The sequence below is a fragment of the Saccopteryx leptura genome, chromosome 1 (assembly GCF_036850995.1).
Source record: "Saccopteryx leptura isolate mSacLep1 chromosome 1, mSacLep1_pri_phased_curated, whole genome shotgun sequence".
Lineage (NCBI taxonomy): Eukaryota > Metazoa > Chordata > Mammalia > Chiroptera > Emballonuridae > Saccopteryx > Saccopteryx leptura.
Genome location: NC_089503.1, coordinates 88867993 through 88895558, shown reverse-complemented (window position 1 = coordinate 88895558; position 27566 = coordinate 88867993). Strand labels below are relative to the sequence as shown.

At 36.4% G+C, this 27566-nt stretch overlaps 1 protein-coding gene across 4 annotated transcripts in view; it reads right to left on the bottom strand.

The window, feature by feature from the left end:
• The window catches only part of DYNC2H1 (dynein cytoplasmic 2 heavy chain 1), a 320182-nt gene that overhangs the window by 11231 nt on the left and 281385 nt on the right, over positions 1 to 27566 (bottom strand). For all 4 annotated transcript variants that reach the window (XM_066371476.1, XM_066371485.1, XM_066371494.1 and 1 more), the window contains 4 exons: positions 27277 to 27366; positions 12165 to 12274; positions 10907 to 10988; positions 131 to 247 (listed from right to left, as the gene is read on the bottom strand). In XM_066371476.1, the coding sequence (XP_066227573.1) occupies positions 131 to 247; positions 10907 to 10988; positions 12165 to 12274; positions 27277 to 27366 (399 nt within the window). The remainder of the gene's footprint in view (positions 1 to 130; positions 248 to 10906; positions 10989 to 12164; positions 12275 to 27276; positions 27367 to 27566) is intronic.

The window sequence follows — 27566 nt, the reverse complement described above, 5'->3', positions numbered from 1 at the left end:
TGTTTAAATAAATGCAGGTAACCCTAGAAAGTTAATAAAAATGCATAGGCAAAATATACTTTATTAAACAGATAAAATCTAAAAAATAAATTGATTAAATTAAAACGTGTACCTACTAAAAATATATTACCTGTGGAACCCAGCCCATAAAACAAGGGAGAACTGAAGATACACTAGGAGAGTCATGCTGATTTTCAGAAAGTCGATTTCCATCAAAGCTGCATCCTTCCAGTAATAATCCACTGACCTGCCATGCAAACACATAAACCATTAAAATCTGTATTCAAGTCTGAGGTGTCAGGAGTTACTGTATCATATCTTAAAGAAAGGCAACACTTTCCATTTTATTTCCGATAATATATAAGCAAAGATTATAGTATTTTATATGAGAAGAGAGAAGGGGAAGACCTGGACCAGGGCTGCTGTGAACTTTCTTTAGACTGAATTCTCAATCTTAACAAAAAATTTAGAAAAAAATACAAGTACCATCAGTTATATGACTGCAGGTGCCTTGGCATTAAACTAACAGAAATATAATGGTAAAAGCCAGGAAGTCATTATTTCTCCAGGATGGGGAAGTAAGCCTAATTACAGTACAAGAACTTGTGTCCCTGACTGGAATTTTGACATCATTTTTTTTTCTGAAGTTGGAAACGGGGAGGCAGCCAGACAGACTCCCGCTTACGCCTGACCGGAATCCACCCAGCATGCCCACCAGGGGGCGATGCTCTGCCCATCTGGGGTGCCCCTCTGTTGCAACCAGAGCCATTCTAGCGCCTGAGGCAGAGGCCACAGAGCCATCCTCAGTGCCTGGGCTAACTTTGCTCCAATGGAGCCTTGGCTGCGGGAGGGGAAGAGAGAGACAGAGAGGAAGGAGAGGGGGAGGGGTGGAGAAGCAGATGGGCACCTCTCCTGTGTGCCCTGGCCGGGAATTGAACCCGGAACTCCTGCACGCCAGGCTGACGCTCTACCACTGAGCCAACCGGCCAGGGCCTTGACAGAATTTTTTAAAAAACAGAAAAAAGTTTAGATAATGTAATGCAAAATTTCCTGACATGCCTTGCAGAACTGTAAGAATTTTAAAAAGGAGATTTAATCTCTTTCTCTAAATTAACCTTAATATAGATTTAAGAAATTAAAATTTTTATAAAATAAAAATATAATTATTTTAGTGATTCTGTTCCATATTTCTTCTTTGTGTTTTTTCTTTCAGTTTCTGCAGCGCTAAATCTACCCTGAGTTTATCTAAAGGCAGCAAATGTAGAGTCAATATTTTGTATTCATAAACACATCTACATTCTCATGATTTGAACTTTATAGAAAATATAAACAAAAATTATAAATATTACATAGCATCTAAGTTTTAAATTTCATATTAAATGAAAGTACCATAGGATTTAGAGTCGAAGTAACACTTTAGGTTGGAAGCATTAAAATCATTCTCAGCTATGTTATAGTTTGGGAATGGTTTAGGTACAAGAAGATACCAGAAGAGTATACCTTGACAAATAGTTTTAATCAACTTTAATTTTTATTAATTTTAGAGAGAGAAGGAGGGAGAGCAAGAGAGAGAAACATTGATTTGTTATTCCACTTATTTATGCATTCATTGGTTGATTCTTGTACGTGCCCTAACCAGGAATCAAACCCACAGCCTTTGTGTATCAGGACAATGCTGTAACCAACTGAGCTACCTGGCTAGGGATGACAAATAGTTAGTTTTGAATAGCAAAATTTACAGTTGGGTTGCTGTACTATGAAAAAGCTAAAGCACTTGCTTTTCAGTGAAAGAGCTAGGAACAAAATAGAATTATTTAATGCCTAAGAGTTCAATATAATCTTTCTACTATATCACTGATGTGATGATATACAGGCCACTTCAAGAGCTGCTGAAGTACTTTGGCCTTGAGAAAAAAATGTAAATTGAAATTTAGAGTGCCTACCAATTTCACCGTGAGAAACTTTCTAGGTAAGATAGTTCTTCTAAGGCCACTTCTAGAAATTATATTGTTTTAAGCTCAATTAGTTTGCACAGAACTTTATAAAAGTGTTCTCTATTGATAGTGCCATGTATTAAATGTGACTATGTACTATGCATATACTGAGATATAAACGCATCATTTTCCTCTCCTAACCAGAAGGTGGGAAGGGCAAGGAACACTAATGTCTGGAGCCTTATTTCAGTAATTGGCACTGTTGACCAAGTGGGTGCTTAATCAGATACCTGGCAAACATTCCTGGCTCCTTCTCCCAAACTTCCCACATACCATCAACTATTAATACTATCCGGTCACTTCTAATAAACATTTTCTAAATCTCTCCTTTTCTCTCTATATCCATTATCATTACCCTATTTTTAAATTTAAATACATTTGTGGAATTTAAAGACATTCTTGTTGCTGAAGATAAAATGAAATCATAAGGATGACAAATACCAATGCCCCATTGTTTATATACCAAAATGGTAATATATCAAGAACTGGTGTGGTATCAACAAATGGTACCCTTGTTCCAACTGGAGTTCTGCATTAAAGGAGGAGGAAAATCAGGCCCTAAATATTACCCTTACAACTGAAAAAAAAATAGTTTGAAGGATATAACAGGTCTCTAGGCAAACAGATGTTTTAATATCAAACTTGAGAACTAGGCAGGCTTAACTCCTAGTTCCAGTAGGACTAAGCTAAGGAGCCAGCTCACAAAGCACAGGGACCACTCTGAAGGAGCAGAGCCCAACACGTGCCCCAGAGAAAGCACAGGAAGGGGCAGCACTTGCCTGGTTCCTGACTCCATCTCATAACCACCTGAAGCGACTTCTTTCCTGGGAGGGCAGGCATGAAGAGGGGGCAGAGGAGTCTGCAAGTATCCACATTCATACCTCTCTCTTCACACAGAAGACAACAGGAGTAGGAAATAATTCTCCTCTGACGATATATGTAAAATACTCGGGAAATTGCCTGCTATATAGTAAATGCTCATAAGTATTAGCTTTTATTGTTTATATAAATCTAATTTATCTTCTGATTTCTAGATATTTAGAATTATTTTATATACTGTATCCATTTAAGTGAGGCAAAATAAAAGTTTGAGTGGAAATTACTTGAATAATTCCAGTCAGCAGAACTTTTGCCTATAATATTTAATTTGCAAAATACCTCCCAAAACTATTCTAGATGATTGAGGCTATTCTGTCACTGCATTCTACACCTGGATGATGTGTACGAGTGTACTTTCCGATTTTATCAATGCTACACTTCCCCTCTCTTTTTCACCCCATCAAATCATAAATCATTCAAAATGCTACTTATACTTATGCATATATTTTTGGGGCATACTTCATCCTTTTCACTAAAAGTTTATTAAACGTCTGTGTTAGCCATTAGTGCCTTATGGGGCATGACACATATCCCTTGGTGCAAAGAAATAATTATTGAAGTGGGAGCTCATTTGTTTACATTATATATATAAAAAAACCCACATTGTTCAGACTGCCTCTTGATATCTATACAAATATACTATTTGAGTCAAATGCAAATAATGAAGTGAAAGACATCTAAATGTGCACCTCTTCATATAATTTCCTCTATTATTGTTTTGCTTATAAATGAATAGCTTTCAATTTAACAGAAGAGAAACAGAATAAAATCATTAAACCAAACAGAAAAAAAATCTGTACTCAAATAATGTTAGTCACACTTAAACCTCTGATTAAAATATTTGAATATTTAAATAAAATTTGGTTTTGTATACAGTTTCAAAATGACATTTTAAAGGGACAGTGTGGATCAGGCCAACTGTAACTGCATAAGTATATTCCAAATAATTACCATGACCCAATCTGCTTTGAAAGGGCTATTGGTAAGTCAGTGTAGGATCTAGTTTTATGCGATTGTTAAGTATGCATGTATCCATAAACGGCAAAGTGTTGTTTTTCATATTTCCAAACTGTATGTAAAGGGTAACATACTTTATTATTCCATTTTGTAGCCTATTCTTTTCTGTCATTACTGGTCTAGAGGCATCCACTTTGTTTTTCATTTTTAACAGTTACAAGATATTTTTTCTTTATTAACACATAACAAATTATTTATCCATTCTTCTACTAATAGACATTTGAGTCTTTACTGTTTTCTTTATACTAGTACAATGCACATTATGTTAATTCCTTCTTATATACCTGTTGGGCAGATAAAATATATTACGCTCACTTTGTTAAAGATGGCGCTGCCCACACAGAAGCCGTCACCCAGGTGATATTAATGTGTGTTGGGGCGGGCTGTGGGCAGACAGGATCCTTGAAGCCTGGGGCTTGGTTTTAGGACTAAGCCTATCCCACCCTTTTTGATGTGGGGTGGTACAATCCCATCATTCCTCAGATAAGTGACTGTATCAGAGACTTCCCTATTTTGTATTTTGGATTAAAGGTTTTGATTTCTACACTATAAAATGGGGACAAAACGGGAGCTTGCTCTTGGTTCCTGAGATTATCATTAGAGGAGAGAGCAGAGCAGAGAGCAGAGAAAGGCCACATGGAGAGGCCAGGAGAAGCAGCCAAGATGGCGGAGTGTTGAGTGAGAAGCCAGTTTGTGCAGAGTTTGTGCAGGGAGAAGGAAGGAGATGGGGAACAGAGGTGAATAAGTCTGGTAAGCTAGAAACCTTTGATTCTAGGAAACTCGGATAAGTCAGTAGCTTTGTGAGCACTGAATGTGAGTGGGTTTTGGAGCCCAGTGTGTGTTTTTACTTGCCCGCCAGGTGCAAGCTAGGATTAAAGATAAAAAGGCCCATCAGTTTTTGGCTCCGTCGTTTCTTTACTGACTGTCTGAATCCAATGCGAACCTGCATGGGCCAGGCGGCTGTGATGTTGGCCCTGGCTACTGGCTTTACAATACCCCTGTATGAATTTCTCTAAAGATAAAAATTGTTAGATTTAATTGTATTCTCCTTTTCCATAATACTGGCAAATTATTCCCCAAAGTTATTCTGTCAACTTACACGCCTACTTGTCGTGTATAAGAATTTACTTTATGCCACAACATTGCCAATACTTGGTCTGTTGAGATTCTTATGTTTTCATTTCATGTTTTAATCTCAATGTTTTATAGGTTTTTTGTTTATTTCTGTTTTTTTGGGGGGAATATTTATTTATTCATTTTCTGGTAGATTTTCCACTCCTGGGCTGATAGCTACAGCTGGCAGCTCACACTTGTTTAAAGATGATGTTTCCTAAAGCTCTCAACTCCCGATTCTGATGGGCACATTCTCATGAAACTTCAAATGCCTAAATGTCTAATTTCTTCACTGTTTTAATGTCTATTTCCTGATAAGCTCTATGAGGAAGGGAACTGAAATATGAAAAGTATAACAACTTCATACATGGGCAGCTTCCAGACTGGCACAATGCAGCCAGGTCAATGGGCAGGCATAAGTGCCGGACACCTCTACCAGGTTCCAAAGCAGCAGCAGCTTTCGTGCATCCCAGGGAGTTGTGCCCTGGATGCACGGTTAATAGGCCTGATTTACAGGAGAGGAGGCTTGTTCTGCTTTCTGTGTGTGATGGCATCAGTAGCAAAGGAGGCAGCGAAGAGCTCCCCTGGTTTCCCAGGGCCGTCCTCTCACAGCCCTGGCTGCAATCTAACATGCACGCTGAGCAGGAGCAGGATTTCTGCATTTTCCAGTGCCAAATTTGAAAACTTCTGTTTAACAAATAAATGGATGATGGTAGTGAGGAAACTTTAGAGGGCCACATTCCCAGTCTAAAAATCAATACATATACATGTTCTCTGAGTGGGACATGAGATATGGATTAGTTTGGGGAATGACAGTCTTGCTTGTCTTGCTTGAACATTTTACTGGTTTATTTCAGTCTTGCATGGTAGATATTGAAAAAGTCAAAACCAATTAAATTGCAGAGTGACAGTAAAATTCAAATATATTTCAAATCCAAAGGTTCTCCTTTTGAAATAATACTTAAGTTAAAAATATGATTAATAGGAATCTAAGTGGGTTATTTAACTTACTGAATTTGCAGTACAAATAGTGAGGGGTATAAAAAGATTTGTTATCTGACAAATATGCCTGGAAACTGCAGGTAAGAAAGTTAGATGTGCTTTTATAGCTGACATGAATGAGGAGCCAGGAGATGAAAAACTCTACTGAAATACCCTAAATCTGATGTGTAGGAATAGTTATAATTATTATATTTTTACTTAAAGTTGTAAGTACATTAAACTTATGATGTTTCTAAATATATTTGCCAGTGAGTATTTTAGTTTTTAACAATAAAATATCTTACGAATGCTAAAGAATGAAAGAATTATGCTATACTGAATAAAAGTGTAGAACTTTATATTAAAACACTTTCATATTTAATTAAAAATATAAATATTGCCTAATAAAACCTAATCCAAATTGAGTTGAGAAATAATAAAAATTACACATACACAAGGTTTTAGAGAACCTCGTAAATATGTCAAAGTAGTAACCTGAATCCATTGGCAAATTAAATAAGAAAGGCTCAAACTGCTCCATTAATTGCTTTAAAAAGTCACATGGCTTTTTTTGTAAAACTAAGATTAGAATCTTGTTTTAATAACTGTCAGCCTTTTTAAAGCAAGTACAAAATTTAAGATTTTCTGGTTGTAGATAATATTATTCCCAATTTGTAAGAACGAGGTAACATAGTCTGGAAATATTAGCAACCTTGACATAGAATAAAGCTGGTTTCTTGTGCTTTTTATAGCACTGTTTCTGAATACTGATACTGTGTACTATGGTTGTGGTTCACGCCTGCCACACCAGGTAAAATACATGATTCCTAGATTATTCATGCATCCTTCCTCTTGGCACCTGGGCAACAGTGTAGGACCACAATAGCAAAGGTAGTTCTCTTTATGGGCTAGAGCAATGGTTGGCAAACTCATTAGTTAACAGAGCCAAATATCAAGAGTACAATAATTGAATTTCTTCTGAGAGCCAAATTTTTTAAACTTAAGCTATATAGGTAGGTACATTCCTTATCGAGGTAGCGCCCGCACGTGGAATTTTGTGGAAGAGCCACACTCAAGGGGCCAAAGAGCCGCATGTGGCTCGTGAACTGCAGTTTGCCAACCAGGAGGCTACAGGATAAGGTTAAAATAAAATGCAAAGGCATGAAAGAGAACCTTTCTAATTCCTTCAGCTTCAAGGGAAAATTGTGTAACAATCTATAAAGCTAAAAATGAAAGATTTAGCTTATTTTTAATGATCACATTTCTGGCACCCTTTACCAGTTAGTCGATGCTAATAAAACCTGCCATAGTGCCTCTCCTAGTTATTATAGGCCCTCAAATTAACAGGTGTTTGAGTGCTTACTATGTGCTGTTGTTTGAGATATCTGACCTACAATGAAACAGGAAAAAATAACTACTTTCATGAGACTTATATTCCAGTGGAGTAAGACAGACAATGAACATAATAAATAAGTTATACAGTATGTTAAACAGTAATAGTGATATGAAAAGAAAAATGTTGACCTGAGAACTAGAACAATATAAATAGAACTTCTGAAAAGCTACTTGTCTAAAGTTAACTAAGTTAAACATTTATTTTGTTTAAAAAAATTCAATTATATGTGATACACAGGACTGAAGATAGATAAAAGTCTTTGTCTTTAATAAAATTAGAGGCTCATAAAACAGGCCAATCTGAATATACAGAGATAATCATACCACAAAATACAACGTATTATATATTAACAGTGGAAAAAAATGTTGATAATAATTCTATGTGCGGGAATGGGAAAGAAGAATGGTAGAGAACACTACTGCTGCAGAAGAAGGTTTGAGTTGTTGGGGGAAGTATTTCCATTACAATCTTTTAATTAGTTTTGTAACTAACATTTGAATGATTATCAACTCGTAGTTGCTTTCCATATGTGCCTTGACAAAGTAAGCCTGGGGCTTTGAACTGGTCACCTCAGTGTTCCAGATGAATGCTTTATCCACTGTGCCGCCAGAGGTCAGGCCAGTTTTAATTTTTTTTAGAAAAATCCATACTGTTTCCCACAGTGGCTGTACCAATCTGCATTCCCATCAACAGTGCACGAGGGTTCACCAACACTTGTTTGTTGACTTATTGATGGTAGATAGCTATTCTCACAGGTGGGAGGTGATATCTCATTGTGGTTAATTTGCATTTCCCTGATGATGAGGATCCTTCCATATGTCTATTGGCCACTGTGTGTCCTCCTTGCAGAAGTGTCCTCCATTTCATTTAGTTTTTTTCCTGAAGATTTCTCCTGTTCTTTCATTTGGGGCATGGTTCATTGTTACCCATTTTGGCTGCCTTTGTGTTTATTTCTGTGTATTAGGTAGATGTGCTACATCTCCTAGTCTTGGTATGCTGACTTTCTGTGGCAGGTGTCCTGTGGGACCCTATGCTGCAGTCTCCTTATCACCTGAGCTGGGTGCTCCAGAATGTACCTTGTATGGGTTATGTGAGTCTTTTTTTCTGGGGGGGGGGGTGACAAGACAGAGAGACAGAGGGGGGGCAGATAGGGACAGACAGACAGGAAGGGAGAGAGATGAGAATTATCAGTTTTTCGTTGTGGCTCCTTAGTCGTTCATGTTGATTGCTTTCTCATTTGTGTCTTGATCGAGGGGCTACAGCAGAGTGAGTGACACCTTGCTCAAGCCAGTGACCTTGGGCTCAAGCCACAACCATGGGGTCATGCCTATGATCCCACACTCAAACCAGTGACACCACGCTTAAGCCAGATGAGCCCAAATTCAAGCTGCTGACCTCAGGGTTTCAAACCTGGGTCCTTTGCATCCCTGTCTGATGCTCTATCCACTGTGCCACCACCTGGTCAGGCTGTAATTTGAGTCTTGATTGCTACTGGTCCCTTCATGTGCAGGTCAGCCGTCAGGCTGGCTGACCTTGACAACAGAGTACAAGCAGCTCTGCAGGTGCTCACCACACAGAGCGGAATTTGCCTCAGCAAGCTCTGGTGCCTGCCAAGATCTTCCTTCAGATATGCCACTTGTGAAGCTAGTTGGATACTCTCTGATGTTGTCTAAAGCTGGCAACTGGTATATTTGCTCTTGGGCCTCTTGGGAAGGAGTAGTGCAGGTCAATGTCAGATGCTGCCTGTGTCTGGCCCTGAGAAACTGTATGGAGCTACACTGCGATCTACATTTTGTGGCTGCCTGTGCTGGTTCCAGTATGTGGGGGAAGGACCAAGCTGTGCACCCTGGCCAGCTTCCACCAGCACTGAGCTAAGGGGGCAGGTCAGTCATAGGCCCAAGGGGCCCTAAGATCTGCCTCTGCCTGCCTTTACCTGCAGGCTGCTTGTTAGGCTCAGTCACTGAAAGAGCCTCTGGTGGTGCTCCAGTTTCATGAGATAAGTTCTCAATAAGCCTCCGGGTAGGAGCAAGTGGTGTTCACCAGATTGATACAGGTTCGCATTCAGTGTCAGTGCTGGGTCTGAGGCCACTCAGTAAAAGTCCCAGGGTACATCAAGTCCAGCTGCCACCCGCCTGGGGCCCAGAGACCTCTGTGGTGGAGCAGAGTCTAAGGGAGTCATCAGGGTGTGGCCAGCATAGTTGATCAGGTCCAAACTGACCAAGATTTGGCCATGTTAGGGGAGGGCTCTGCACTGGCCAGGTGTGTGAGGGTCCCGTTCCTAGAGCCACACACATCAGTCTGCCTCAGACTCTGCAGAGCCTTCGCGGAGAGCCCAAGCTCAGCTGGGCTGGACTGTGCCAGTGTCGGGCGGGTGGGGCTAATGGACATCCTGTGAGAGGGAGACACCAGTCAGGCTTCGTGGAAGGTGGGGGAGGTACTGCTCCCACCCCAGAGCCACACATTCAGTCACTGACATCCGGAGTCTGCCTGGACCTCTACATCCCGGCCCAGGCATGAGCTCCTCAGGGCAGGGTGACAGGGAATATAAAGGTGGGGCTACTGCATTCGCCTGGATGAAAAGTGACATCTGCAGTATGGGAAGGGGACTCAGCACAGGGATCCTGGCAGCTGTCCCTTCAGCTCTCTCCCCGGAGCCACAAACACCAGCCTCCCCTCACACAACTCTAGTCTGTGCCACCCTCTCTCCACTGGAGCCCAGGGTGAGTGGCTGCAAACAAGATTGGGTGTGCTGGCCCTTGAAGGTGCCTGGATTTCTAGCAGACTCCCACTCCCTGATGGACAGAATCCACGCTGATTTTCACAGCCAGATGTTACATGGGTGCCTCTTCCCAGCTCTGCTGTTCTGGTCTGGGGAGTCTGGTGTGGGCTTGAGACCCCATCCTCTCACGGGCACCTTTGCAGCTGAGATATTCCTCTGGAACCTCAGCTGCCACCCGTGGGAACAGGGCGAGCCCTTTTCATGTCTCCAACCCTTCCTCCCAGCCTCGATGTGGACCCTTGGTTATAAGACTTCTGTTAAGGAGTCTTCAGTTAGTTCCTCAGGTTGACTATTCTATATTTTAGTTGTAATTAGCTTGGTCCTGGGAGGAGGTGAATGCAACTTCTACCTACTTAGCTGCTATCTTGGATCTCCTTTTCTATTTTTATATATTACATTTATACATACTTTACTGTAGAGTAAATATTTATTGAATTGAATTTTAGAAAATGCAATCTAACATAACTCTGGAATTTGTATGATTTATTTTTTACCACAAATTATGTTTACAAATATGTTGTACCTCTAAGATTCTTATTTTAGCATTAGAAAAGTTTGTATTTTGAACAGACTCTTTCATTCTAAATCTTAACTGAAAGTGATTTTTCATACAGGTAATACAATCTACCTTTGTGGATCTTATATTATAAAGATAGGTGACTTTGATTGGAGTTACAGAATATTTTCATCATAGTTGGCAATAATATAATTTTTAGACTCAAAAAACATGTAAAACGTGTCTAATACCTTAATCTGCAGCTTTGCTTCTTGCAGTCGACCCTTCCATGACGCTACAAATTTAAGGCTATCCACAGAACAGCCCATTGCCCTGCAAAAGTAGAGCATCAAATGTCAGCAAGAAATCATTTTCAGGAAGTAGAATATGAAGAGTAATAGAATATAGATATATTCCTCATTACTTAAAATTAAAATATTTATAATGTACAAGTAATAAAATCTCTTAAGCTAGACTTCACACTAAGCTTGTCAAGTTAACTGGGTATGTCGTCACCTCTGCCAGAAAGTATAAGTTCCTTGAAGGGTGGGGCCTTTACTTGTTATTTTTACATCCTCCATTTTGACAATCATCCTCAAATTCAGTCATGTAATGGGTACTATATAAATATTTATTAGCTAAACTGAAATATTAATACTTATCATATGATCCTGTGGCATTATGAATTAAAAAACCCCTGAATCCCTAAACAACTAAATTTTATCCAGTATATTTTTTGGAAGTTATCTCTTTTTTTATTCTATCTTGTTAAAAATTATAGACCATATTTGATATAATAATCTAAATTTTTTATAAAAAATAACATGATCTTAACCATCAAATACTGTTCCATACCAAGAAGCCTAGTTAGTGCTAAGAGAATTTTCTGCAAAAATAAAATGTTTTTGAGCAGTCCAAAATGGTAGCCACTAGCCACATGTAGTTATCTGCGCACTTCAAATGTGGGTAGTGTGACTGAGAAATTACATTTAAAATTTTATTTAGCACTGGAGAGATAGTTCAGTTGGTTAGAGCATTGTCCTGAAGCACAGAGGTTGCTGGTTTGATCCCCTATCAGAGCACATATAGGAACAGATTGATATTCCTGTCTCTCTCACTTCCTCTCTCACTGAAATCAATCAACAAAATAAAATAAAAATAATTTTATTTAATTTTAATCCATTTAGATTTAATTAGCTCTATTTGACTAATTAAATGAAGCTAATTAAATCTGCCTACCATATAGTACACAAAAGGTCTAAATAAATAACCAAAATTTAAAAAGTTAAATTTTATCTCTTTTAATTCTAATAAAAACATATCATAATTAAAAGCAATGTCTTGTAAACTAAAAGTAAACTATATTACTAAAAGTCAACTATTAGGAAAAAACATAACTATCTGGTATCAACAATAAATTTATTTCTTGACAATCAAGAAAATGTAATCAGAAGTGAATAAAGCAAAATATAATCATCCTTATAAACAAATAAGAATTCATGTAATTACCTTGCAGTTTCTTGGCGAAGAGCATTGAGAAATGTGTCTGGGTGGAAGAGTTCTGATAGGTCAACTGTATCAGAGAGAAGCTCCTGTTTTTCAGCTCTCTCTACCCAGCTCTAAAGGAGAAAAAAATATACACACACACACACATTTTAAAACTTTGTAATTTGAAATATAAAATTATGTATTAAAGAATTATTATGCAGAAATCATTTTCATAGTTATGCAGTTTTCAAATGCTTTGAAATGTTGTCTAGAGGGAAAAGATTTCCACTGTACATTGTGAGATGTTATAGTTTTGACATAATATCCAACCATAACAAAAAAGTTCCTTGAACAACTTTTTGTTGGTAAAAATCTACTAAAAAAAAGTCTAAAATATAAAAATTAAGCTAATATAAAGTGTTTCCATTAGGCTGGCATGTCTCCTAGCGATGATTCACCTCTCAAAGTGTGCCTAGGAGGTACTGAGCTTCTGGGTCAATTCAGAGTCCCCGGGCACCAAGTCCTGGCAATGCGGACTAAACTAGGTTTCAGATCCACACTTGACAGCTAATTTGCCACTTGACTGAATCAGGTACTACAGTAAAGAGTGATGTCCAGAATAATTTCTTGTTAAATGGTGTTTTTAAATAGTCTCTTCTTCTTATCTGCCATTTTGTATTCAATAAATCAAATTACACTCCATTTGGAGAAATATACATAATCATGAATTATGTTAATGAGTATAATAAAAATTGCCATTGAAACAAATAACAAAAACAACATGAAGTTTTGTGTGACTTACTATATGCTTTCTATGTGGTAAACAATTTTATTTTTGCTACAACCCTGAGAATTAGTATTATTCCACTTCGCAATGAGGAAACAGAGGTATGGTGAGCTTAAAGTCAGGCCCAAGGTGCTGACATAGTTAGGTGCTGGAGCCAGGTCATAAACTCAGGTGGCATTACGTGATTTGTGTCTCTGTAATATTTCCTGAAGGTGCTAATGTGCCTTAAGAGATAGATAGCTTACTGATGATTTTTGAATCTGTTATTTCAGCTGGTGTACAGAGATGATACCATAGTAATGTTGGGTATAAAATCATGCAGAATTCTCATGAAGTAAGTCAGCTTTATAAACAGTCTAGAAAAAAATGTGTTAATTTATAACAGTGTAAAAAGGCTGTGTTTCATGTACTGTAACAGCCTGTTATCTACCCGAGAGCTTATATCTACCCAAGCCAGGTCTAGAATAGGGGAAATTACATAGCCTAAGCTAGTGTGTATATAGTTTATTTTAATGCATTTGACTAGTATGCCCACATTGCAGCAAAAATGTTTCTATGTTCTTCCTACCAATTAAAAATATGTTGCTTTTAAGAGTAGAAAAGACTGTAAAAAGAGAGCTGTTTAACAAAGTATAATTATTTCTTCTTGGATGTTATTTTTTATAATAGTATCTATTTTCAATTAAGTAATTTAAAATTATGCATAGTGAATATTGTTTATTCTGTATAAAATATTTTTATATTATCTGCTCTCTTTTTTTTACCAAAACATAGTCAACAAATATGCTTGCATAACTCATTTCTATTGTATATAATATTTATTTTGGTTATTTTAAGACAGTTGTTTCAAAAAATATTTACTCTATGAATATTTCAAAGTATATTATTTCATTAAAGTCATCCTATTTAATTTTGAAATCCATAACTCCAAATGTTTTTGCCAGGAATGGGTGTGCATATGTTCAAATTAATTAAAAATTGGAGTGTAGCTGATAATCAGATTTCTACTTTATTAAATTTTGAATACACTTATTTTCCACAAATAAGAAAATGAATTAAAAATGTTAACAATATGGTACACTGTTCTCATGCTTATTGAAACATGTAAGATAGGATCATCCTTAATAGTTACACAAATTTAAAATCTAAGATATGTTTTTAAAGAATAGCAGAATGAGGATTGATAATGCTCAAATGTTAGTAAGTGTGCAAGATGGAGAACATTTTAGTAGAAATGTCTACTGGTACAATGCTTTTATAAAGCAATTTGATGAAATAAAGCCAAAGCTTTATTTTAGCCAAAAAATATTCTAGCCATTTTTTTTACTCAATAATATTTCTTTTCTTGAAATGTAAATTAAGGTAATAATCAAGAGAGTATCCTACATGGTTTGTTCATTTAAAATTATTTATAGTAAGAGAAATTATAGAATAATAATATATTATAGAAAATTAGCTAATAATAAATGTTATCTAATTAAATTATGGTATATCAATACAACAAAAAATTGCATAACAATTAAAATTCATATTTGAAGACTAATGACAGTGGAAAATGCTCATGACCTAATGTATTTATCAGAATAATACATATGTAGTATTTACCCAATTATGTAAAAAATATTTGAATACATAGAAAAAATATTAAAAAAAGCATATCAAGGCCTTGGCTGGTTGGCTTAGTGTAGAGCGTTGGCCCAGTATGTGGATGTCCCAGGGTCAATTCCTGGTCAGGGCACATAGGAGAAACAACCATCTGCTTCTCCATCCCTCCCTTTCCCATTCTCTCTCTCTCTCTCTCTTCCCCTCCTGCAACCGTAGCACAAATGGTTAGAGCAATTGGCCCTAGGTGCTGAGGACAGCTCCATTTCCTGGCCCCAGGGGCTGAGGATGGCTTCATGGCCTTGCCTCAGGCACTGAAATAGCTTAGTTGCCTAGTGATGGAGCAGCAGACCCAGAGGGGCCGAATATCACCCTGGGGTTTGCAGGGTGGTTCCTGGTCAGGGCACATGCGGGGAGTCTGTCTCTCGGCATCCCGCCTCTCACTTAAAAAAAAAAGAAAAAAAAAAGCATATCAAAATATAGCATTTCAGTTGGGTCTGGCTTATAGCCTATTAATGACAATCTTTATTCACACATAATGGCAATTATTTAGTATAAAATGCATCAACAAACTGATGCCATTTTATTTCATTTTAATGCTGTGTTCCTTGGAGAAAAAAGTGTTTAAGCCAATAACAAGTAATTTAGGTAATTTTCCTTCTCAATTTGTCTTTTATATTCCTTCATCTTATCAAAATTATTTAGTATAAATTTAGAGGCTTACTATTCTGAGAATAAATTCATCAAGAATTAAAATCTAATTTATCCCAAATAAAATAATACTTCTAATCATTGTTTTGACTAGAGTAAATGAGACATTAAAAGTTATTATTAGCATGTTAATAACCTGGTGTATAACAAGTTTCTCAATTCATTGGACAAACTGCAGCTCGTCAGCAAGGTAGATTACCGGAATTATACTGTAACTAAAACCTCAAAATCATTAGACAAATAAAATAGTTATTAAAGTTTGTTGTACCAACTTAAAAAAATTGTAGCACATATGACTATATATTTGCCATTCCTTGATTCTAATAGTTTTGCTATGTTCAAACCTGGGTTTAAATTATTATTATTAAAATCTTGTGTATTAGGTTTACCAGTTACATAAAGAGAGGAGAAAAAAGTAAGTAATTTTCCCTCCAAATTCAGTCTTTAGAGTCTCAGTCTCAAATCATCTTTGAGTAGACTTCTGAGATGGGATAAAAAATCTGTCTGGAATTCAAGAGAACAAGATTGAGTTGAAATAGTTTCCTGGAGCACTAATCATTTTGACTATATGATCCTTAAAAATAATTTCTTGCCTCACATATTCCATTAATAAGATTACCTTGCCTACCAACTTTAGAGAACTGTTTTAAAACATGTATGGAATGCACTATAGTTCAGATTCTATTGATTAATGTTCGCCTATCCAATTACATTGACCTTAATTCTTCACAGCATCTCTCAACTTTGATGTGCTGTGGTTTGACTTTTATTTAGCTAAATTAATTTCTAATTTTCTTTTTGAAATCTTCTTTGACCCATGAGTAATTTAAAAGTAAGTGGTGTGTACCTGAAACCTGTATTATTTTGTTAACCAGTGTCACACCAATAATTTTAATTAAAAAAATAAAAGTAGGTATTTAATTTCCAAATATTTGAAGGTTTTCTACAGATATTTTTGTTCTTCATTTCTGAACTTAATTTCTTTTTTTGTTTTTTGGTCAGAGAGCACACTTGGTGTGGTTTAAACACATTTAGATTATTCCAGACTAGTTTGATCTATGTTTAGATCTACCTTGGTAAAATTTTGTGTGTACTTGAAAAGACTGTATTCTGCTGTTATTGGTTGATATATCCTCTAAATATCACTTAAATTAGCTAATGTTGTTCAAGGATTCTATATCCTTTTTGAAATTCTAATTGAGAGAGGTATTTTGAAATCTCCAAATTTAATTATGGATTTAGCTATTCTTCCTTGCAGTTCTATCAATTTTTATTTTTATATTTGAAACTGTTATTAGATGTGTAAAGTTTAGTATTATGTTCTCTTGAGAAATTGATCACTTTATCATTATAAAATACCATATTTCCTCAATTATAAGACAGCTTAATTTCGTGACTCAAAATTTGAAAAATAATGTGTTACATAAAGTTATTGAACTCAAGTTTTATTCATCATAAAATTCATACAGCTTCTCATCAAGTGCGAAAAAGCAGGAAATGCAAGTTAAAAAATCTACAACCACTGTATAAGACACCCAGTTTTTAGACCCCAAATTTTTGAGAAAGGGTGCATCTTATACATGGGGAAATACAGTGACTCACACTATCCCTTGCTATGTTCTTTGCTTTGAAAACCGTTTTGCCTGATGTTAATATAGTTGGACAAGCCTTCATTTTACTTTTATCTTGTGTTTTTATTTTTAAAGTGTAATGATCTAATGCCATCACAGTTGGATCCTATGTTATTCAACGGGACAATTTTTGCCTTTTAGTCTGTAGCTTTGAAAATTATGTCAATTTCTAAAAATATTACTCAATGATTTAATATTACTTAGGAAAAAAATGAGCTTACAAATTGTTATATCTTGTACAGGAAAATTTTAGGGTTTAGGCTGAGCAAATTCAAATTTATTAAGATTGTGACTTTAGTAATAACAATTATCACGTTAGTAGCATATCATCACATAATATGTAATTATCCCGTGTATCTCAGTCACAGTAAAAGCCGATGTCCTTACAATAGTTTACCAGGACTTCATTGGCTGTCCCTGCCCCAATTCCAACCTCCCTCTCCCAAATCATAACATTCTAACCTTTGACTTCTCTGACCACCTTTACCTTGTTTACTTTCCTTCAGTCACACTGGCCTCCCTTTATCAGAAAACTCTGCCTAAGGGTACCTGCTAATTCCCTCAGCTTGAAACTTTTTTCAATTTACCTTACCTTCTTTAAGTCTCTGTTCAAATACCTCAGTTTCAAGATGTCTTCCCTAATTCTACCATTTTAAAACAACTAATTTGTTTTTAATATTTTTCTCTTTATCTATAAAATTCTGCCCACTATTAACAGAAATGAGAAAAAGAGTAGCTATGTTCAAGTTAACAGCTTTTTTTTTAAAATGGAATTGGTTAACATTTTCATAAAGCAAGGGCTTTATTGGTGTTGGCTTTCTGAGGGTGTTTCAAAATAAACCATCTAAGAAACCTAAATTTTCATTTTCCCATTTTCATATTTTTAGGCAATTTATCTCAACCAACTTTAAAAGAAAGAGGTTAAGTGTTGGCTTTGAAAGAGGCTTCAACATTATATGCTTATAAATACATTCCGATGTTCTTGGCCATTCTTATCTCCGTTACATTTAGAGATGTGCTGAAAGCTGCCTAAACCACAAGAAACTGTCTTTGCCCCACCCCTCTTCCCATGTGGGCCTAGTTACCTAGCAGGATGAATAAGTTCTCTTAATCACTTACATACATTTTCCCTCCTAAGGTACAGAAATCATATTTGGAAATGAGACCTTGTTTTTATGGTAATTTAATCTTTATTCACATTAAACTCCACATGAGATGCTAACCATTTGTAGAATGTGAATGCCAGGATTGGCAGAGAAGATCTGGAGCTATGGGAAATGAAATGATATTTTCTTGTAAGATATCTTTTTAGAAACAGTATTAACTAGACTAGGAAATCTCTTCACACACTGATTTATAAACAGAACTTGATATTACTAAATGGTATTGTATTCAAATATACTCACAAAAATTAGGGGATATTTCAAAATGAGTATGAAGCAATAAAAAAGAAATATTTGATTTTTTAATAAAAACATCAGAAAAGAAAACAAGTCAAAGAAAGTTGTTTGATTATGCAAATGAGATGCAAAACCAACTTTTATTATTGGTGAAAATGCACCATACAAAAGGCTGAAAGTACTGGATTTTCTGCACATTCCCTGACCCCCTAATTTTTGTGAGCAGTGTATATATGGTAGTAAGTAACCTAATATTAAAATAAATCTAAACTTTATGCCTTGTTGACATTAGTAATTTTGTTACACTTATTATATAGGGTAGTAACATTTGTGCTTATACAATCCTTTTTTTTTTATTCAGTGAGAGGAAGGGAGGCAGACATAGACTCCAGCATGGGCCCCAACTGGGATCCAGCCAGCAAACCCATTAGGGGGTGATGCTCTGCCCATCTGAGTCATTGCTCCATTGCTCAGCAACCGAGCTCTTCTTAATGCCTGAGGCAGAGGCCATGGAACAATCCTCAGTGCCTGGGGCTAACTCGCTCCAATTGAGCCACGGCTGCAGGAGGGGGAGAGAGAGAAAGAGAAAGAGAGAGAGAGAGAACCGAGAGAGGGAGGGATGGAGAAGCAGATGGGTTCTTCTCCTGCGTGCCCTGACCAGGAATTGAACTGAAGACATCCACACACTGGGCCCATGCTCTACCACTGAGGCAACTGGCCATGGCCATGCTTATACAAATATTTATGTTATTCATTTCTAGAGTGTCAGAAACAGTTCTGAAGTAGACATTTTATTTATTGTGCCAGCCAGAAAGTAAAGGCAAATAATAGATCTTGATCAAATATTAAAGCTGAAGTGAGCTTTAGGTCTAATAAATATAAAGATGCTATAAGGAAAAATGTAGTTAAAGGAGCAATAAAGTGAGTAGGTTGGAGTGATCACATAAGGCCTCTCTTAATGGGCGATATATGCAGAGACTTAAATGAAGTAAGGAAGCACACTATGGACATATTTAAGGGAAGAGAATCGAGACAGAGGGACTGGTCAATGTGAAATCTTTGATAAAAGAATGTGTTTTACATACCCACGGAGGCAGGTTCTGTACTCATGGTTCCAAGGGTTAAAACAGGAAGAAATATTAACATGGTGCAAAAAAATTAGGATATTAAGTTTAAAGAAATATTAAGCAAAGGAAGGAGATTATTATTTATAGCTTTTTTTCTCTCTGAAATAAATATGAGTGTTCATGTTGTTTATATACTATAATACAAAGTATATATATGATACATATATTATGCTGAAATCCAGGTCTTTGTAGAGTGTTTTACATACTTGGGTTGGCAACATTAAATAAAAGTACTTTTAAGAACAAAATGTAATAGTAGGTTACCTGGTTCTATATAACCATGAATACTTCAAGGGGAAGTCCTAGTTGGTATACTCCCTATCTTATGTGAATCAAGTAATAATGAAATATCTCAAAACAAATATCTTTGCCATCTCAAAATTTCTCAAGGAGGAACAATCTTCTAATATTCACAAAAATATCCACTATAAATCATCTTCAATTCAGATACAAAAAGAAAAAGAAAATAAATTATATACATCAAATATTTATTTTCTCACTTATGAAATTTCAAAAGAAAAGACATGAAAAAGAATACCTTTTTAAAAATAAAAACAAAACTTATTTAGAAGAAATTTTTTCAGTTGTGGTTTTGCATCCATGAAGTTTATAAAAATAGCTTGAGAAAATCATTGATATAGATTACAATATCATTTTCAGGACACTAAATACAAGGCATTCTGAGATTTATTTAAGCTGTGGATCTTATGTTCAAGATTCTTCTTGGTTAACATATTATTGAAATATATTTTCCTAAACTTTTTTACTATATACACACAAATTAGAATTATTGGCAGTATCATTAAATAATCTACTTCAAATTTATGTGCAATAGACAATTAGATAAGCATATACATCCCAAAATCCTTTAAAAGTGTGATAACATAAATGAACCATTAAACCAATCACTGCTCTCCTTGCTTGTGAAGACATTTCCAGTTGCAAATAGCTATCAACAATGTGAATATAATAGAAGATCCAGAATAGAATGGAAAATCAGCATTCAGTTATCACTGACAATAGAATAAATGTGGTAAAGGCTATGATTGATTTGGGAATTAAAAGAACACAATGTTTTACCACTTTCCATTATATTTTCAGAAATAATAACAGTATTTGATAGAACAGACTTACTGATGATAGCAGAATATCTGTCAACCACTATGACTGTTCTTTAGCCAAAAATAAACTGACATATAAAACATTTTGCAATTGTCTTGTTATATACTAATAAACTATGTTCAAACAAGACACACTAGAAGCCTTTAAGTGGTAATGATGGCTGCTTCAAGGAAAGCCTTGAAGTTCTATGTTGAAAATGAGGATAACAACATAGCAGGTATTACTAACAGAATCACTCTTTACTTGCAGGGCAAGTAGCCTGTTACTAGAATGTGTTGATTCTTTAAGAAACCAAACATGCCCTAAGAGTTTAATTATTCTCTGCATGTTTTCTGCTGTAAAGATTCTCTCATTATGCCACTCCAGGAAGATGATGAAATTGGCATGCAAGTGATGAAAGCTGAGATGCAGATAAAAATTCAGAGAAGATTTTGTTATGTTGAAAGCCAATTATGTTGCTATACGTTACATTTCTAGAACCAAGATTTATCTTCTGCAAGCAGTTCAAATACCATGGTTTATAGGATTGCTTTATAACACTGCAGATCATCACAGACCACAGACTGCTGTTTAGTATTCTAAATGTGCACAACAGTTGACCAGAGGCTGAATTTATCAGCTGACAGTGTTGAGAAATTACTGTCCCTGTACAAAATTTGACTACTAAAATTTTGTAATACTACTGCCATAGTAATATATTTTATATTTTACTGGATATATTTTCAGATATATACCCTAAATTCATTTTATGATGATGATAATCCAGTTTAAAGTTTGGTTGTATATTAATCTTAGGATTTATCTCAGGATTTGGGCCAAGATGTATTTTTCTATGTAATTCCAATATTAATCTATTTATTTGTTTATATTATCTATCAACCTCACTAAACCCAGAGATACTGATTGGCAAGCATTTCATGTTCTCTTCTCTGCTGCTAATTTTTAGCTCTTCAAGAAGTGGGCGACACATAATAAAAGCTCAATAAATATTCACTGAATGAATGAATAAATTAAAAAATATATAAATTAAATACATCTATAAGGTAGCTCCTGTAGCTGAGGGTAGTATATAAAAATAGAAATGCCGGAGGTATTAGAACACAGACTATTTTTCCACCTCTATTATGTAAGTCTTCTTATGAATGATTTTATGAGTCCCTGCTATATGTAAAATACCATATTAAGGACTGTGAGAGTTACCATATGATTTAGGAAAATAAAGAGCTCTCTTTTTCAGCAACTGCAGGACCTTGAAAAATAGAGTAAGACACCTTATAAAATGCATAAAAAATAAAGTATAATTTTAATAAGATGGCTTTTAAAGTTTGGAATCTTAAGACAAAATAAAAGTCTTCAAATGTTAGAATGTAGAATAGGGTATAAACTAGAATGTTCACTGGATAGATTTAGATAGAAGCTAAAAATCTCAAAAAATATATCATGGGTATTTTAGAATACCGTATTTCCCCATGTATAAGATGCACCTTTTTTCCCCAAAAATTTGGGGTCTAAAAACTGGGTGTATCTTATACAGTGGTTGTAGGTTTTTTACTTGCATTTCCCGCTTGATCGCACTTGATGAGGAATTGTATGAATTTTATGATGAATAAAACTTGAGTTCAGTAACTTTATGTAATACATTTTTTAAAGATATTGGGGCCCCAGTGGCTCAGTGGTAGAGTGTTGGCCTGGCGTGCAGGAGTCCCGGGTTCAATTCCCAGCCAGGGCACACAGGAGAGGCGCCCATCTGATTCTCCACCCCTCCCCCTCTCCTTCCTCTCTGTCTCTCTCTTCCCCTCCCGCAGCCAAGGCTCCATTGGAGCAAAGTTGGCCCAGGCGCTGAGGATGGCTCTGTGGCCTCTGCCTCAGGTGCTAGAATGGCTCTGGTTGCAACAGAGCAGTGCCCCAGATGGGCAGAGTATCGCCCCCTGGTGGGCATGCCAGGTGGATTCTGGTAGGGTGCATGCGGGAGTCTGTCTGACTGCCTCCCCATTTCCAACTTCAGAAAAATACAAAAAAAATATTGGGGCCCCAAAATTAAGGTGAGTCTTATACGTGGAAGCGTCTTATACATGGAGAAATATGGTACATCTTAGAAGGTGAAATTATAATGACTGGGAAACATGAAAGATTTCTGTCAGTTTGCTTGAGAATAACCCTAAGATTGACTGAATCATTAATTTATTCAACAGAAACATTGAAAAACATACTTGTGCAAGCCACTGGTCTATATTTTTGTATAGAACAACGAGTGGGCAAAGATATCTGCTATTTTGAAGCTTCCATTTTAGTGGAGGAATACAGAGAAAATAAAGTAAAATATATAAAACTCAAGAGATATAGGATATGGAGAAAAAGAAAAGAGGATAAAAGTATCAAAGAAGAGCAGGGTTGCAATTTGAAGTAGAATGATCAGAGAAGACTACACTAAGAAGGTGATGTTTGAGCAAAGACCCGAAGGAGATAAAGAAACTTCCTCGCAGATTTCTGGGGAAGCACATTCCTGGTAGAGGAAACAGCAAGACTAAAGGTCCTAAGAGGGAATGTGCCAGGTTGTTCACAGAATAGCTAGGAGACCAGTATGGCTGAAATATATATAGTAAATTAGGGAGCAAAAAGTAGGAGAGGGAATCAAAGGGGTAATGGACAGGATCTTAACTTGTAGGTTGTTGTAAAAACTTTAATGGATGAGCTAAAGAGTAAGTCAGGGGGAAGTTTTCCAAAGAGGTGATATAACTGAGTCATGCTTTAACCAGACATTTAGGCTGCTGTGTTGAGAACTAACCAGAAAAGGGACAAGGGAGGAAGCAGAGCCAGTTAGGTGTCAGCTGCATTAACAGTGACTTCAATCAAGGGAGCAGCAATGAAAGTGGTGAGAGATAGCTCTGAATATATGTTCAATGTAGAGGCAAGGTAAATTTTTTTCTGGTGGAATGGATGCAGAGCATGAAGGAAAAGAGTTAACAATAGTCCCATGACTTTAAGCCTCTGCCACAGAAAGGACAGAGTTGTCATTTACTTTTATGGGAATAACTGTGGTTGGCACAGGTCTTTTGGTAGGGCAGGAGTTCAGTGTTCAATATACTACGTTTAATATGTTTATTAATCATCCAAGTGAAAATACTGAGTATGTGCCAGAGTTAGGAGAGAGCTATAATCCTAAGAATAATCAAAGTTAGATGGGAATCAAAGTCATAAGATCACTATGGGTGGAGTACGGGTAGAAAAGATCAGAGGACTGTGCTCTAAAAAATCCAGCATTAGAGACAAGGGAGGAGAAAAGCCAGTGAGGCCGGCAGGAAAGAAGAAGACAGAAGTGTATGGTGACCTGGAGGACAACTCAGAAAAAAAGTTTCAAAAGGGAAAAAGCAACCTTTTTTAAACATTGCTAATACACTACAGTTTGATAAAAAACTGTAGCATGTCATCAAGAAAGGGCAGTTCATTTTGAGTGCTACCACTTTCCATATAATTTTCATAAACTATTTACTCTTGAATTTGAGGTTTGCATTTTACCATCTTTAAAAATGGAAATAATATTCACCTCATATTATAAAAATTACTAAACTCAATGTAAAACATATATATGCCTGGCACCCAAAATGCACTGTTCTCACAAATGTTCATTTTTCTCTTTCTATAATTCATTGGATCACTTAAAAAGTTTGAATATATGCTTGAAGTGGTACACTGAAATAAAAGGAAGTGATCTGAAGCCCAAATTTAAATAGCTACTATAATTTATTTCTAAGGGAAGTGAGAAGAGCTATTTATATGATCCCCAAAAGGGAATAATGAGACATTTATTATTCAGAAATGCCAATCTCACTCCTTATACATAGACAAGGTGAAGAGAAAGAGGTAAGAGCTACAACCTCACAGATTTTTTTTTCAGTGAATCAGTGTTTTTGAAGTGGGCAATAGAAATAAAATGCAATGTAAAAAGTTTAAAAAGCAATCTATGTGGCCAAGGTAACGATAATCATATTAGTAGACATTCTAGAAACTGTGTGACTGAATATGAATTTGAACAAAATTAGGAAGCAGCATCTAAAAGAATCTTGGGCAGCACAGGAGTGAAAAGAGGTGCATGGGGCTGATTCCTATACTAGGGAAAACTCACTTCCCAGCAGTGCAAGGAGGGAAGGACTTGCATGAAGCACCGGGACATTAGCGTCTGCTAGTAGAAGGGATACTCTAGCCATCTCATACATAGTGCCCAGCTCAGGCCTGATTCAAACTGAATCCAAGCCATTGCAGGGGACAATTTTGGGAACAAGAGATAGTATAAGTGATTCTAAGTTGTGGTACTTCTGCTATTTACTCCTATAGTACTGCATTTTCTTTATCATTTTGATTGTTGTTGCTTATTTTTTTCCTTCCTGCTAAATTGTAAGGACAGTTTATGCATCAAAATGAGTGGCATTTATTAATAACAACAACGATAATGGCTAACTCTACTTATTGCTTCAGTCTCCCCAGACTTCAAGGTCTCTAATGGTTGACATAGACAAAATTCCATCGTAATAAGGAAGGGTAACAGGATTTGGTTGCATGTAAATGTGCCTGCCACTGACTGGCTTGAGTTAGACTGGATAAATTGGGTTGAGTTCAAGAAGTAACTGTAAATTTAAAAAAGAAAGACATGGACTTGAAGCAGAAGCTCAGTCCTAAAAACTGAGCACGAAAGCCTGCCACTGACACATGGCACTCCATGCCTGCTAGCAGAAGTGCAATAGGGAGACATTCCAGAGTCCATTAAGCATGTCTGGAATACTGGGTCTGTTCAGCATACTCAAGTCTAACTGGGTATTGAAGCTGAAGGTCTATGAATCCTAGCTTAGAATTAATTCAAAAACTGGAGGTGTAGAGTCAAGGGATCCAACTGTAAGAAGCTGAGGATAGGAAGACAGAGAAAATAAAGGCAAATGCTGCCACCACAGGATTAATGAACTGGATAGAGAACGTGCTGGAATTTAAAATGGTCAGCACAGAAGAATCAGAAGACCCTGGGGAGAAACACTATTGGGGATATTCTGCAGCCCAATGGAAAAATAGAAAGTGGAAATTAGAAACCAAAGAAACTCTCATAAGGTATGATTTCTGAAGAAAAGGCAGAAAAATTTGAAGGTAGAAAATAATTCTAGGATCCTAATAGGAAATAACCTATTTATTCCATTTATTTGTTTATTCATTAGTTAATGCACTTATTTAGCAGAGAGTATACTAGGTATTAGAAATACAGTAGAGTTAAAAAAAAAGTCTTTGCTCTAAAAGACCTTACAGAGCAGAGACCAGACAATAAGTGCAGGGTGCCGGCAAGAGTCTCTTTGGCTGAGAGTTCTTGGGTACTTAACGGTTCTCAGGTGTTAGAGAACAATCTTAAACCTTACACCAACTAGACTCTACTCATATTGCAAAATGATCTCTCTAGAACGTAATCTGACTTCCTTCATTAACAGCTTGCAATGGTGCCCTTTGGCCTTAGGATCAATTATAATTCCTTAATATGGCATCATGACATGGCCCTTCCGCCCCTCCTTCTCACACCTATGCTCTGCTTATAGTTACTTGAAAGCACAGGGTTTATCCTTGACTCTGGCCTTCCTCTTGTCTGGCTCAGTCTTCCCTCTCCTCTTGCCTGGTCGATTCCTCCTAAGCTCTCCACTTAAGCATCACTTCCCCGACCCCTGGAGGGAGGGGCTCCTGCCATGGGCTCCCATAGCACTCTCCTTCCTTTCCACTCTTACTGCTGTTGTTTATTCAGTTGTCGGCTTCTTCGGATAAACTGTTAAAATAGCTCCTTGGGATGTGATGTGTGTTTATTTTATTTATCACTTTACATTCAGCAATCTGAGCACAGTGTCGGGCATCAAGACAGGAACTACACCAATTTACGGACCACTGCATCTTCAGTATTTTACTCAGAGCCTAGCATGAAGTTGCTGTTCACAATATTTTTGACTCAATGAATAAATAAAAGAATGTCACCCTTGATCCCAGTCAGTCTTACCTTAATTTTTACATAACCCCTGTATATCGTATACTTTCTCTAAAATCTCAAAAATTATAAGACACACTAAGCAGAAAGAATAGATTTAAAAAGTAATTTTATATAAAATAACAGATGAAAAATGAGATAAATAGTGCTTTATGTACAAATCTTAATATTCCTAATAGTTGCTAGCAAAAAGGTTATTTCAATATGCATGTATATAGCTATAAAAAAAAAGGAAATCTTAACTTTTGCATCAGTATGTATGGACCTGGAGGTCATTATGCAAAGTGAAATAAGCAAGTCAGTGAATCACAAGTACCATATGATTTCAGCTGTATGTGGAATCTAATGAACAAAATAAAGTAAAACAAAATAGAAATAGACTCATGGAGAACAGATTGACAGTTGTCAGAGGGGAAAAAGGTTGTGGGGCAGGATGAAAGAGGAATTAAGCAAAGAAAAACACTTGTAGACACAGACAACAGTGTAGGGATTGCAGCAGGAAAAGGGGATGGGGGAGTTGGAGGAGGGTCAAGGGGGTATAGATGGTGATGGAGGGAGACTTGACTTAGAGTGATGAACACACAATATAATATGTATACAGATGATGTATTGTAGAATTGTGCCCTGAATCCAACTTCTTACAGTTTTATTAACCAATTTTACCTTAATAAATTCAATAAAAAATTTAAAATATGCATTTGTATAATAATTACACAGCCATACAATGCAATTATGAAATGATTTAGTCTTACCTGTATTGCCAGGGCACGCGACACCAGACCTCTGAGGTACTGTAAAGGATCTTCTGGGCCTTCCCACTTATTCTGCCACATGAGAGGACACTGTAATTTGAAAAGGGCCCAAATGAAGTTTATCTATTAAATATAACATATTTACAGTAGCCAAGATAGGGAAACAACCTTGGTGTCTACTGGCAGATGAATGAATAAAGAAGTTGAAATATTATTATTCAGCCCTAAAAAAAACGAGATCTTGTAATCTGCAATAACATGGACAGTCCTAGAGGGTATTATACTAAGTG